General features: G+C 41.7%; 1 protein-coding gene and 1 long non-coding RNA gene across 5 annotated transcripts in view; one reads left to right on the top strand and one right to left on the bottom strand.

Annotated features, from left to right (window-relative positions):
• The window catches only part of tncb (tenascin Cb), an 88,175-nt gene that overhangs the window by 28,692 nt on the left and 43,989 nt on the right, over window positions 1-15,494 (bottom strand). For all 4 annotated transcript variants that reach the window (XM_030416831.1, XM_030416830.1, XM_030416832.1 and 1 more), the window contains exons 2-6: window positions 7,003-7,562; window positions 4,359-5,579; window positions 2,872-3,135; window positions 2,665-2,780; window positions 2,005-2,158 (exon numbers count right to left, since the gene is read on the bottom strand). In XM_030416831.1, coding sequence (XP_030272691.1) covers window positions 2,005-2,158; window positions 2,665-2,780; window positions 2,872-3,135; window positions 4,359-5,579; window positions 7,003-7,492 — 2,245 coding nt within the window. In that variant the 5' untranslated portion in view covers window positions 7,493-7,562. The remainder of the gene's footprint in view (window positions 1-2,004; window positions 2,159-2,664; window positions 2,781-2,871; window positions 3,136-4,358; window positions 5,580-7,002; window positions 7,563-15,494) is intronic.
• LOC115581599 (uncharacterized) lies at window positions 11,896-13,006 on the top strand. The gene is made up of 3 exons (XR_003984049.1): window positions 11,896-11,948; window positions 12,663-12,728; window positions 12,818-13,006. It is a non-coding gene; the product is annotated as an uncharacterized LOC115581599 (long non-coding RNA).

Here is a 15,494-nt window from a genome sequence, read left to right as displayed (position 1 = left end):
AACACATTTGCAATCGGTTGAGCTCCTAATGGCCATTAATTGATTAATCATTAATCATTATCATCCCTTTCTCATCACTATCACCACACGTCACCTAATTTACCTGTTGGGGTGCAGACTAAAGACAAAAAAATGGATTTTTCCTTGAATACAATACCATGCTTTATAGATAACGTTTTTTATTGTTATGTTACAGATGACACTGCAGAAATTAAACAAAAAGCACCTTGATATGCTCTACACGTAGTTCATGTTGTAATTTACCAGCCCTGCTCTTTATGCCTGGCGCATAAGAAAGGTGGCCTCAAATTACATGTCCAAGCATACTTCTGTTTGTCCTGGCAAATAGTCAACCATTTTTACACCATAAATAAGCATACAATTAGCCTGACTCACTGCTAGACGGTGCTGCCATCATTAAACTCGGTGCTGAATGTGGTGAACATTGCTGCACCTTTTTTTGAAACAGAAGTCTCCCAGGGGTAACAGCTAGACCAGTTTGAGTCCAGATTTAGGTTTAAGCCTGGGAAGCCAGCCACTGACATGTACTTCTAAATAAAATATACATTTAATAACCTCAACAAGAGTTGGAGCAATATTTTAACCCTAAAAGACACCTAAAAATAGCCTGGTGGTTGAACAAGCAGGTAAAGTCATGAATTCAACCATGTTTTCTCTTTTTATATTCACCCCCAGCCCCAAATTCACCAGAGTATCATGAAGCACTGGGTTTTATGGCCTGACGGAGCTATGGAGATATCTCATAACTTGCCAATTGGGTTGGAAATCCATATCTGTTTTTACTACCAGTGCTAAATCTCAACAAAGCAATGAAATCTAATGAGCTAATCAGTCAGGCTGACATGACATGTCAGGCTGTTTTCAATATTCTGTTGGGTGCTGCAACATGAACAACCCAGATATAGGAACCATAAAGTTTCAAAGGTGACAAACAGTGTTTTGCATTTAATGCAGACAACTAGGTGACAATTGATTCCACGATTATATCTATTTCTCAACACCTCAATAAGCAGCAATGGAGAAGAAGGAGTTTAGGCTTTTTCTACCACAAATGTGTTTGAATTCAATGGTTAGGATTGATGTTAAGAGGTTGAGACTGTAATCATTACCTCCGCCAAGGAGATCATGTTTTAACCTGTGTTGGGTTTTCTGTCTGTTGGTCGGTCTGGATCCAGATGAAGGGATGGATCAAGGAATTTTTTTTCTCACTTTCTTTAACATTGTGAGATTGAGTGTTTTTCATTTGCGTTTATTTCTCAGAGAATAATGCATGAATCCTAATGAAAAAAATCTGGTCTATTGACATTAGGTGACTGTTATCTTCAGTGGGTACAAAAGTGGACAGTTGGGTATTTGGCAGAAATATGCACTCTACTGCATGCTCTCTATTCTAGGTTGATATATATATCTTTCATTTAAGTATTAGTATTTTTCAATTTAACTTGGTATTTAATCTTTTCCTGCTATTCTAGAATCCATACATTAAAGATATATCTTTCCTTCAATGTATGAATACATTTCTGAAAATCCTGTGTTTATAAGTGTCATAATGGGAAAACTAATCATCACGACTGATAAGCTTGGGTAGACTAACTGTCGCGGGTATACAATTTGTTCACAATGTTAATGATCTGCCTCGTTATCTCACATCTCTTGTTCTTTTGCACAAAGATTTTCACTGCAAACTATTTCATATAGCACAATTAAACTCTCTACTGCATAGGCCCGGAGCACCAGGTCACAAGTTCCTTCAATTTAGTCATTAGTAAGTAATTACAGTAATTACACAAACTGTTTATGAAGTATGCCCACAGGTCTCCCCCACCTCCAGGAGAGCTGCCTCCAAATCTTAATCTAAACAAAGACTTTCCTTTTTATCAGGAGCATCAGAACCTTGAGTGCATCCTGCTGAAATGACACCATCCTGTCAGTCTAAAATAATAGAATGATAAGCCCGTTAGCAGTGTGCATGTGTACACTCACTTGTGACAATGTTTTTGGAGGCAGGCGGACCACGCTTGTTGTTCTTCACCACCTCCAGTTTGACCTCGTACTCCTGGCCAGGGCCCAGGCCCGACTGCTCAAAGGTGGTCTCTGGACGGCTGAGCGAGTTCAGAATCTCACCATCCTCCTCTTTCTGCCAGCACCAAAAAACAACAGTCATCAACTACTACAAAGACTAGTCTCGGCAAAATGTGTCGAGTGGGAGGAAAAAAACTGCCAAATCATTTATAATGGTAGTCTGGGTGGCGTTTGGACTTCGTAAGAGCTGACAGGGGATGTGTTTAATAGTGTGTGGCTTTGAGCAGTTCCCAGCAGCAATGTTTGGAGAGCTTCTATGCGTGCTCAAAAAGTAAAATAAAGCATTAAACACTTGATCTGTATGGTCGCTGTATGGTCACTGGAGCTGTCAGGACATGCTAACAGATTTAACTGCTGTATTTTTTGCATTCTGGCATTAATAACCATTTTCCACAGGATACTCACGCTGATCCTCATGTATGCACATTAGACAAGTATTGAATTTGAAGTCGGAGTTCTGTAGTGGGTTGTGTGTTGGTTTGACTTACAGGAAAATGTGTATAAACTCCAGAGTTAAACCATCTCAGAAGTTCTCTTAACATAAAGGGACCCAGGACTCACTGTGTTTCTGAAGATGAGGTTCCAGCCGTCAAAGGGAATGTCAAGAGGGTCCCACTGTACCTCCACTGATGTTTCCCGCACTGACTTGAATTTGAGTCCCTCAGGCTCTGGCAGATCTGGGATCAGACAGAGAACAAAACTCTAACTACACTTTGTCCAGAATTATGCACTGCATTTTGTAAACTACCAAAGAGAAGACTGACATACGTGTAGCCACCCTAGCACTGACAGGAACACTCCTCTTGTTGCTGAGCACAGCATAGACACTGATCAGGTATTCTACGCCAGGCTCAAGCTCCCGAATAGTGGTCATCTTCACATCCCCAGGAACCTGCATGTCTAGCTCCAGGCCTCCAGGGGCAGTGGGTACGTATGTGATCAGGTACTCTGTGACACGCATTTCATTCTCCCAGGACAAGTCCACCGTCTCTGGGGTGACCTCTATCACAGTTAGGTCCTTGGGGGGTGAGACTGTGGAGAAAATCAGACATTTGTATCCAGGTTTTTGAATTGTTAGCAACATAGTAATGGGAGTTTGATCTTAGCACTGTCTGGTAAGCAATGTTCCAACGGGTCTGTACTAAAGACATTTTACAGCAAGGGACAGTTGATTAACCATGGATTTAGACATTGAGTTTCTGTTGAAACAAGTGACTCTATTTAAACATATTTTGCAGAAAATATAATCTGCAGGTTAAGTTAAAAAAATCAGAGTCATGTAGACATTTTTTAAATGCAGCTAAAGACTGATGCTATTATATTATATTGGCAATTGAGTATCTTAATATTATCATTTTTCATTAACAAGCAAACTTCACACATAAATTGAATTCGTAACTATGTCCAGTGATAGCAAGTTCAATGATATGCAATAAATTTAATAGTGTTGTTACCATCAACATTTTCATGTATTGCTTGTTCTCTGCTCTGGACTCTTTAAACACAAAATGCACCGTTTTATAAAGAAATGCAACCTGAGATCTGCAGATTTTTCTGTTCCCTTGCTGTAGATTCACCCTTCATCCTTTAATTGAGGGCTGCTTTCCGATTTGCGATTTCAAAAACCACAATTTAACATTTCCCAAGTGATTTTATAAGAAAAGCATCATCATTAACTGTAGTCAGTTAAAGGAGCAGCTACCTCAAAAGTATATTATTCAGTCATTATCTTCTCACCCCCAAGCTAATAGAAAGTCTGGAGAAATTTCGTAGTCCACAAAACATTTCTGGAGCATACCAAAAAATGGCGTTGCAGCATTCTCTTCAACAACTGAAGTAGATGGGGACTTGTTTTAAAATCCCTTGTGTGGCATAATCAAAGTCTCTAAAATCCCCAGGGATTTGATTATTTGTAATTTGAAAAGATGTTTTTCATGCCCTTTCATAGTGCTGAAATCTTTACTGTAGCTGCTAATCTGAAAATGTTACAGCACACCCCGTCTGAATCGGGTGCACAAGCTCGGCTGTGTGTTAAGGGTGTAAATAACATATGTTCAAGTCAGTTTGGGATCTTGGAGCTTTGAGAGACTTGGATTACGAATTCTGGACTCTCTGACTTTTCCAGTACTCACAACGGTACCCATGGAATAAAATCTTGCCTCCTGTACGCCCTAAATGACACATCTAAGAACTGATGCCATTGAAACTCTGAACCACTGGAAAGCTGGACATTCTGTCGGCAAGGTCTATCTTACCCTCTGAGCAGTCCTCCCCAATGAAGCCTTGGTCACAAACACACAGTCCGTTCTCACAGCGGCCCTGGTTCTGGCAGTCATCTGGACAGGTCAGTATGGAGCAGTCTGGCCCAGAGAAACCTTCATAACACACACAGTTGCCATCGACGCAGTAACCTCTATCAAGACAGTTCTTGGGACAGGTCTTCTCGCTGCAGTCCTCACCAGAGAAACCCTTATGACAAACACATTGTCCGTTTACACAGTGACCACGGTCCAGGCAGTCATTAGGGCAGGTCAGCTCACCGCAGTCTTTTCCCTTAAACCCGACAAAGCACATGCACTTGCCATCCACGCACTCTCCACGTCCCATGCAGTTTTTCGGACAGGTCTTGATGCTGCAGTCTTCCCCGGCATAGCCTTTGTCACAAATGCACTGTCCGTTAACACAGCGCCCCCGGTCTTGGCAATTGTTTGGGCACGAAAGCTCGCTACAGTCTTCGCCTTGGTAACCTAAATCGCATACACATTCTCCATTAATGCACTGGCCTCTGTTGCTGCAGTTGTCAGGGCACGAGAGGATGGAGCAATCTTCACCCTCAAATCCTGGATCGCAGATGCATTTCCCATTGAAGCAATGGCCTCTCTCATTGCAGTTATTGGGACAGGTGAGTTTCGAGCAGTCCTCTCCACTGTAGCCAGTCTGACACACACACTGGCCATTCAGGCACATGCCACGGCTATTACAGTTGCCAGGACAAGTGAGCTCACCGCAGTCTTCTCCAGTGTACCCCGCGTCACAGTAGCAGGTGCCATTGATGCAGCGTCCGCGGTCATAGCAGTCGTTTGGACAGATGAGTTCGGAACAGTCAAAGCCCGTCCATGGCTTGTCACAAACACACTCATCGTCCACACAGCGTCCTCGGTCCAGGCAGTTGTTCAGACAGTTGGTCTGGGTGCAGTCCTCACCGATGAAACCCTCCTCACAGAGACAGGAGCCTTCGACACAGTGGCCGTAGTCACCACAGTCCAGCAGGCAGAGTTCAATACCGCAGTCATCACCGCCAAAGCCTTCAAAGCACTCGCATTTGCCATCTACACAGCGGCCCTGGTCCTGGCAGTCATTGGGGCACTCAGGTTCAGTGCAATTGGGGCCCTTCCATCCAGACTCACATACGCAGCTGCAGGTGTCAGTGCTCCAGTTCCCTCGACCATTACAGTAGGGCTTTGTGGATACTTCACCTAAAGGAGGGCAAGAAAGAAAATATAAGTAGTAGTAGATTTACAACTTACCAGAAGAGTTCCACTTTCGTCACCTGGTAGCCCAATGCAGTTGGCAGATGGCTGGACAACCCAGACAACAGTCAGCTGCATCAAAGCTTTACATGTTATTCAAATTCAGAAATGTAGACATCTTGACAAGGATAATCAGAGGGTCCTTATTTACAGAAGCAATAATAAAATCTATGCCCATAACTGCATCCGTATTTGACTGACAACAAATGATGATGACAGAATATTCAAGGTATAAATTATCTTAGTCTATTTTCAAGTCTTAAGATGTTGATACGCCTTACTGTAGTAAAAATGAATGGAAAACAATGTCTGCATTAAAAAAAAGTAGAAAGAATCTCTGAAGTGAACCCATGCTTTGGAAACAGAATGGCAGTACTGCAAAATACAGACAATTTGCTGCAGCTTTTTACATTGTGCTGCATTAGTTCCCTTATTTTAAATCCTTATTAAAGACCAACTCACCATTTACAGCAGATTGGTCAGTGGCTTTAAGCGTTAACTTATGACACTCTACCTACCCCTCTATCACCATTTTTACAAGGGCTCCACAAATTAGCAATAATATACAGTATATGCAACATCTGGTTGGGTTTTCAAAGTTAGGGACTCAGAAAAGGGAATACCTCTGCCTTCGCCCACCAGTCTCCTTTTGTACACTCTCATAGGTACCAGCCACCTAATTACACCTGATTTGCCTGTTTTCATCACGGTCCATTTCATTTCCTGAAAAATTTAATTGTCAAAAAATGCTGTAGCTTGTTAAAGAAATGTATCCAGCATTTTACTAAAAGTTAATGGGATACATGCTGGGCTGAGACCTGTACTCCATTGAAGTTTCATGGATATATGTTCAGTAGCTTTTAGGTAATCCTGCTGACAAATCAACCCACCAACCAATAACCTCCTTGGCAGAAGTATTAAAGTTTGATGAAAAACCTTCGGCATATTATGACTTGAGGACTGTTAATTAATTTTGGCAATTGCTCATGGCTTGGTTGGATTAGGGTAGAAAAAGAACTTAATTAGGTTTAGGGAAAAGATCACGTGTTGAGTAGAAATAAATGTTTTCCTTACGTTACTTAAAAACATATCAGTCTTCACACCAGATCACAAACGGGACTCGTATCCCATTCTCATGGGGAAAGTCCCTTGAATAACCATTCAACCACCACCCAATTTACTTTTTCTCATTCAACTGCACTAGAGGAACACATCCAAAAAAATCCAAATCGCTGGAGGGGTAACAGTACTGTCAAAATAAAGGTACTATATACCAACATACTGTAAATATTCTATAGCATAAACACACTGCCATTGAAGCACATTAACTACAGTACAACAACATGCACAGTGAAAAGTATGGACTTACCTGTAACTTGAGCTCCACAGCAGCCTGGCCCACTGTTGCACTGCTCTCTCAGACTAGACAGCTCTGACTCCAGCATCTCCAGCCTGTTGAGGATATCCTTGATGTCTGGCAGCTGGTGGTCACAGCCGCATGCCTGTTTTGGGATACTGATGCGGTGTGTGAAAACGATCTGATTGTCGCCATCCTCTGTGTGCTCCATGTGCTCGGTGTTCTGCATGTCCATCGGTGGGCTCTTGTGTTTGAGCTCAGTGCCTCCAGGCGAGTCGAGGTCCACGGAGCAGAGGGACGAAGAGGGAACGTTGATGTTGTATACGTGGTTGAACACTACTGGCTGGTCAGGGTGAGGCAGAGTGAGGTTCTCCTGGGTTTTCTTGGGCACCAGAGCCTCTCTACGGTGACGGATTATCTTCTTGACCAGGCCAGCAGTGGAGATCTCGAGTAGCAGGGCCACAGTCATGCAGCCTAAGAGGAAGCCTCTCAACCCCATCATGCGGCGTCTGGGGATGTAGCTCCTACGTTCAGAATATGGTCTTTTCAGAAATCAAATAGCTGTTCTTGTCCTAAAACAAAGGAAAATGAGGAACTAGTTTTTAACTGGTTATGGAACAGTTTCAGTTTAATATCGATCAGATTGGTACTTCTCCAATTCGGAAGAGCCATATAATGTATCCTATGTTATCAATTTCATGGTATAGTGCTGAGAATAAATCTGAGTCTCACAGCCTGTGGAAAGAAGCTTCTCTGTAGACTGGTGGTACGGTACTAAAACAAAGTTAAAGTTGTTTCACTTACAGGGGCCAACACAATCGAGAAAAAAATGACAGTTCCTTGTAACAGCTTTAATATGGAAGACATACAACACAGAGCGATCCACGTAGAATTCTGTTGGATATTCACTTTTCTGCTTTGCACTTGCCAGGCAAGATATATTCATTAACATAGTCCCACCACACACATGCATGCATACACACTGGGGACCATAGTAGGACTGAAATATTGTAGTATCACACTAAAAAGCAATTAACCTTCTTCTTTTGCCCCTAACAAAAGACCACTTCCAATCACTGTTGCTGCCTCTGACCTATTTAAGCCACTCTGCTCTCAGTGGAGGAGACACACAGAGTAGATGACATTGGGGCATTCTCTTTTACAATTCTTCTGACGACCAGGAGCAGCAATTACAGCAAGGTGGCATGTGACCTTGGAGACCTGAAGCTTTCTGTTTTGGATCATGTTGAGACAGGTTGCCACAAACAGCCCAGCAACACCTGCATGGTGGAGAGCCTCCTCTTTGCTCTGCAGTCCAGACCACAATCCAAGCTGACAGATTAATACCAGTGTATGGTTAGACCATCTGTGGGCTTCCTGTGAAGCACAGAGTCTGCACAAATGTCTCTGCTACCTGCAAACTGGCAGGTCAGCATTCCTGGTCTGCTCTCCTGACAGCCACTAGGCTTTCTTTTCTTTCTGTAACATAAATCCTATTGCCTTCACCAAACACTTCTGAGACGTGATTCTTTAGGAAGGTTTGCTGGAAAAATGTGCTGAGGTTGTGGAAACCTTAAAGCAACATTTTTGTTGCTTTTCGAGCGTTACTGGTGGTTCATACTTAAAGCATGTTTGGCCTACCAGTACTTGAACCAAATGGGGTTACAAAATAATGAATAATTTTGCAATATACTTTTTAAAGTGTGCGGCACAGCCTGAATTTATTCAATTTCACTTTTTTTCCTTTTTACCACACCTTTTAAGAGATTCTGCACCAATCATTTCCTTCCTCTAATAAAGCTAGTGTGTGCCTTGGCTGCTCGTTAATAGCAGCTCTAAGCAGCAAACATGAAAATGTCTGGGTAGCAGACATGAAAATGTGTGACTGCAGGCATACATAGCTAATGTCAACCCAGCGGTGGAATATGTAAGAAGGGGTTTCATTTTCTCTGCTACACATGAGTTAATGGCACTGATGGGGATGCAGCAGAAACACAGGAGATCTTTGATGGCCATTTTCATGTGTGCAGGGACGGGGAGGCTGACAGCTAGCAGGTAATGTTCCAAGAGGAAGAGATGCTTGGTCTCCTCATCCCAGCCTAACATGTGATTAGGCAAGCTGACAGATGAGCTCAGCTTGGAGGGATCCCACGGCTTCACCCCCAGTGACACCCACCCACCCCCTGCCCCCTGATTAGACAGGCAAGGATGAGCGCCTCCATGATAGGTAGAGTGTAACACTGCTAATGTAGCTGATAGGAGCATTGAGGATCTTGGACCCCCCTTCATTCACAGACACACAGACACACACACACACACACACACTCACACACACACACACACACACACACCAATATAGTCACACCGCTGAGCCCAAGCATCACAAACTAGGGATTAAATCAACAAAATAGCCATAAAATTGCTTTGAGTTGCTGCTAAGGTTTTAGTTCTGGGCGGATGGTTGGCTTTCTCACTTTGAAGGCTGGCTGCTCTCCACATGGATCTCTGAGCGAGGCAACCCTGAGAGTCCAAAGCACGCTTTGTGTGAAAATCTGTGGCTCTGGCAAAACTCTGCTTTATTCAGAAATAGATGAAGAGAAGATACTTCCACGGAGTCAGAGAAAACTTCTGATTTGGCCTTTTCTCGTCTTAGCTGCCACCTTTTACTCTTTGATATGAAGCAGACTAATCACAATAAGAGAATCTGAGTGTGACCCTGAGAAACACAGTGCTGATCCCTCTATTTGGACTTCCTTCATGAGCACCCTGTGGCCCTGGCACTATGCTAATGCAGCTGGCTGCTGGCACTGTAGACATGGACTTGATACAATCTGACTGCTGCTGCTTTGTTATGCCCTCACTTGGTTTTCTTCTCAAACCGCAGCAAAGCTTTTTGCCCGCCTTGCGGCCGAATGTGAGGTACCAGTGGAAACCTGCTGGCACACACAAATTTGGTGCAACTGATCTAATTTACCCGGTTGTGAATGAGTGCTAAGGAAATACTTGAGTTGTATACCTCCCACAGTGGTGAGCTTGAAGTGCTTTAAAGATCCAGTTGGGGTCCGTTTCACAAGGGAATAAATCTCTCACTGTCAGGAATGTTCAATTCATTTGACAGAATTATTGTTTCAGGATTAAAGAAGCCAGGTGTGACATATTCCAGCCAAATAAAGTTGCTTGTCGTAAACAGAGGAAAGCTTTAACAAAGCATTTTAAGTGTGTGATCCATCACCAATGCCAACCCAGTTGCCAGGATAAAATGTTAATGGTTAACATTTCTGCAAACCACTGATACAACCCTTTATGTGTCATTGGCTAAGTACCATATTGTGTCATATAACATCACATTCACATACATGTTTATGACCAAACTGCCATATCAGGAGGTTGAGGTGATGGTGGTGGTGGTGGAGTTAAGCGAGCGTGATGCAAGCCAGCGATCGCAGTTTAGGACTGTGTTTTAACATTTATTAGTGTGATACCACTTATTATATTATAAAGAGCGTTAAGGACTCCAGCTGTGTTTGTGATGACTAAAACAGGTATTTGAGGCCTTCACATGATGTCTTCTAAACCTAATCCTAAGTGCTTTTTGGGCGTAAACCAAACCAGTGCATAAGCACAGCGTGCGACAAGAGGGAAGTTGAAAATTGTACCTGAAGAAACCTAAAGTTTCAACATAAAGAAATGTTTTAATGTATCTATTGCAGAAACCACTTATAAGATGTCTTGTGAATGACTGAGGCTTTTGAGGATGCCCCAGTCATACCCAATCATGATACTATCACCTGGTACCAATGAACCTATTTACCTGTGGAATGTTCCAAACAGGTGTTTTTGGAGAATTCCAGAACTTTTAGTCTTTTGTTGCTCCTGTCGAAACTTTTTAGAAACATGTTGCTGCCATCAAATTCTGAATGAGCATATACCTACTTGTCTTTGTACTGTTTTTGGTCGCAACATTATTTTATTCTATTTTAGTACGCTAATAAGACATAATTTGTACCAGATTAATTTTAATTAATTAAAGATTCAATTTAGGCAAAGCGTGAACTTTGCCGTGGCTTAACAAGCTAACTGCATGTGCCACAAACGCACCTGTTTTAACTCTCCCTTTGCTGTGGGCTGCTCCTGCTACAAACTAACTCTAAGCTAATGACTCATAGGTGTTGTGGTGGAATAAAAATAATTAACCCTCAAGATGACATCACAGGATGACATAGGCCTATGTGACTATTTGAGTGTGTCTGACCCTTATTGATATGGCACTGCATTAGTCAGATCAGCTTGTATTGTTTAATTAAGCCATGTTGGTCCATATTGGCAGCATTGGGTGTGCTGTCAACAGTATTATTTGGTAGAAAGGTAGTGTCTAATCAATATACTTTGGATCTGGTATGGTCTTGCATTTGAATTCTTATTGCATTAACTTGTGAAATTGTATGTAATAGTGTATGAGGATCTCCTATTTGGTGTCTTATTAGAGTACAATTGAGTACAGTAGTATCAAAGTAAAGTACATTTTAGCTCTAATTTTACCTTATTTGATTTAAATTCAGTTTGTGTCTATTTAGTTAGTTACTATTTTTTCTATTATTATTATTATTACTATTATTATTATTATCATTATTATTATTATTATTATAATAATTATTATTATCATAGGAGTAGTACTAGTAGTGTGGACATGATTAAATAAAAGTAATGTTTTTGTTTGTTTACATTTTCCTGTTTTTCTTTTCTAAAACAGTGTAATTCTGTTTAATACAAATATATATACAGTCAACGCCATTTTGATTGGCTGAGGCATTACGTCATTACAACGTACATCCTAATAGCCACTCCCATTGGCCCAGGTGTTTGTCTTCGTTTGAAGCAATTGGCCGCTCGGCTCTGTGCACCATTGACCTATACAACAACTTACAGCAGTCCGAAAATCAGCGTCCACTAAATTGCAGGTGAGTTCGGGTTGCTCATAGACCCATAAGTTAATTTTATGTTCATTTATGCATTTATAACGTTTGCCGTTTTAGCTTTGTTGTGTTAATCTACTTCAAATCTGTTGTCGCTATAATTAGCATTACATCTGCTAACGTTAGCTTTTGAACACAACCAACTTTGTTTACAACGAAGCCGGCAAAAAATCAATACATAGAGTTACGCGCTTGAGCCATGGGCTGTTACCCGACCATCGTCAGCAACAGGAGCCTCCAGTGTTAACAAGCAGGAGGGCCATTGTGGTGAGCAGGGAAGCGGGTGTTAGCAGCGGATGTTAACCGCTACCACTCGTCGAAGTTAGCATAAAGCTACCTCATCACAACGGCCATCATACTTGTTAAGTTACCGGTCAAGGCTTTTTTGTCGGTGACGGCCGTGTATGGGTCCGTGGCTCCAGCGCTTCACTCAGACTGTAGTTATTTTTCTTTGCGGTGCTGCTGCTGAGAGAGACGTACCTGCACTTGCTAACATCCGGGACAGCTAATGGGGCTAGCGGCACAACAAAACAAAGCAAAGCAAAATACTAATATACAGGCGGGAGGAGGGGGAGCTTCAGACACAACCACGTGGGGGTTCGCAGCCAAATGCATCACAATTTAGTGCAATGGAGTACTGAGTTAAGTATTGTGAAGCTTTAGTTGGGTGTTTCTAAATCAGTCTTATCCTTTAGTCAGGTGGTGTTTGGTCCTCTTTTGAAAGTGGAGTGGGGTTTCCAGCCCTTTGGAAGCCACCTAAACAAGGTACAGATTGTGACCTCATGCTCCTTTGCACACACCCAGTCAAATAAATTGTAAGACTAAACTGACTTATACTGCATCTGTGTCTACAGATGGCTATGAAAATGAGAGAATGGCGAAAACACCTAAGAGACATGGATAAACTTCTACGTTATGACAGCGAAGATGGACATCAGAGCATTGACATTAATATCGATGTTGTGGCTGGGAGTTGTAGCAGTGTAGTTGTAGCAGTGTGCCTGGGACCCCACGCAGTTTAACAAGTGACAGCGTTCCTGAGACATCACAGGGTTTTGATTTTGACACTGATGTGGACTGTTTGTCCACTGACTCTGAATATGAACCAAATGATGATGAAGCTGAAGTGATCAGCAGCCTTGAAGATGACCTGAGACAGTGGGCTACAGACAAAGGGAATGTGTGTTTGAAAATTAACCATTTAAGTGTGGAGAAAAAAAAGCCAGATTTTTGTTTATTTTCACAAGATGAATCTGGTAAGCCCTTTAATTTTTCTGTGTTCAGTTTGATTTTTACCCCAGTGTTCACACTTAGAAAATAAATACATAAAAATATACATATGTATATGTGTTTAATTGTTTTATATTTTAATTGTTCTTATATTTGTACATAGTCACTCAGGACTAACCCTATTTTTGTAGTACAGACCAAAGAGGTGTAATTTTATTTATTGTATTTTACCACTTTTTTTTTCAAACTTAATTGAGGGTTATGCAGCCTGCTGTTAAGAAGTAGTAGCCTAGTAACTAGTATTTCTCAACTGAATCCTGGAGATTGGATTGTGATTTATTATTTTTAACAGCATGCCACCTTCTGAAATGGGACTACATTTATGCATAGAAACTAGAAGCAGTACAGTATAAAAACAATGTCTAATATGAGTTCTAATTTGACGTTGAAATGACGTCCACAAAGACCATATTTGGACTAGAAATAGCTCCTGTACGGAGGTACTGTGGATGTCATGAATGAACGTTAAGTGTACGTCGAAAAAAAGACGTCGTCTGGAGTAACAGTCTGCACCTTGAGGTGACCAAAATTAGACGTGCAAAAATGACTTGGAAAAGACGTCGTGTGGACGTCTCTCTGCGCAGCGGGCTGTTTTCAACTGAGCATCAGTCAAAAAGGATTCCGGCCAGAAGAAACAGTAACATCAAAAGAGTCATAAACAGAATTTACACTCCACAGAGTGCCTTCTTACATAAGTCTTGTACATCCCTGAATTTCCCATCAGTAGAATGTAAAAAACATTGCACCTCCAACCAACTGACGAAGCAGTGACTTCCAGAGCAAACGTTTTCCCATATGGTCTGAGATGTTGCTTCTTGTTTTGCTTCCATGTTGTGAAATTCTGTAACCTTAATCCTTCAGTAAATCAAGGGAATGCATTTGTTTCACACAAAGAAGGATCGAGGGGATCAAGATAAGAGTAAAACCAGGACAGTACAGCAGCACAAATCCTCACAAGCGCCGTCTTATTACAGTGGTATCACTTAGCATTGATCTTGTTTCCATTTAGACTTTGCTGTTTCAATGGAAATAAATAAATCCCAGTGGATTAGTGCTTTACCAGTGTTTCTTTCCTCCTGCTGTCTGCTTTCTTTTAGACACAAGTTTTGCTCTCAGTTGGTTCTAAGATTGATGAGCAGACTTCCTATCTGGGGAAGATTGCAGATGTCATACACAGTACTTCTTTTAAACTCAGCCAGGGCCCATGCAGACAAACTCAATCATCATGGTAGCTCACCTTTGCTGAGACTACCATATCGCAGGTCCAAGATAAATCCGAAAACTATTACTCTGCATTGACGAGCAGAGACATTATCTGTATATCATTCTGTGGCGAAAATGTAATTTGTTTTGACACAAAAGGAGGGCCAGTGTGATCAGTCCATACAACAGCATTGTGTGGCAAGTTGTTTAAAAGCGGACCAACATGGAAGTGCAGTCAGTGCTTTTTACGAAAAGAAAAGAAAGATTTGCCAACTGTCAATGGATAACCGCAGCGCTCTGAACAGACGTCGCGGCATCCGTCTGATAACTCGACAACAAACAAACTAAATAATAAAGCAGCATGCCCCACTTGGTGTGTAAAAGCTGTAAATATTCAATGACTACAACTACAAATCAAGTCCCACAACTGTATGTTAAACAGGTCTGATAGGATGCACATGCTTTCTTTTCATTTCTGAAGAATTTATCAAGCTTGCCTAGTTTTATAGGTCACCCATGACAAAAACTCAGCTTGCCTTCTTTGGTACAGAATCCAAATCTGGGTCGCTGTTACAAGGATTGAATGAAGGGTTATTGTTTGGGGCTCTTTGCATCTATATATACTATAAAAAAGAAAATAACCAAGAAATAGGCCTCTGTCATAGACATTCACTGCCGTGGCAAGAACCGTAAATTAACTTCTTTTTCTAATCCCATTTTAAAGTGCAATCTCATATCCCAAAGAACCACAAATCCTCTAGAGCTGAAATCTGCTGATAAACATATTTATCACATTCAGCTTGCCTGCAAGGTGAGAGAAACCTGCCACATATGTCCTGAGCGAGAGCAGGTAGTATTGATTTGGATCCTGTATCTCCACCAAGGTCACAGTCAGAGAGACAGCGACTTGCTGAGGACAGCACTACCGTTGTGAGTTATAATCGTCAAACACAGAAATGAATTTCCAGGAAAAGCTATAGCTTGAGTCAACTGCGATCGATGGTACAGTTGTTGCTGCTTCACAGAAAAGGTTTTTCA

The sequence above is a fragment of the Sparus aurata genome, chromosome 5 (genome assembly GCF_900880675.1).
Source record: "Sparus aurata chromosome 5, fSpaAur1.1, whole genome shotgun sequence".
In the NCBI taxonomy this organism is placed as follows: Eukaryota; Metazoa; Chordata; class Actinopteri; order Spariformes; family Sparidae; genus Sparus; species Sparus aurata.
The sequence above is the reverse complement of the archived record's forward strand: the minus strand, read 5'-3'. Positions and strand labels throughout refer to the sequence as shown.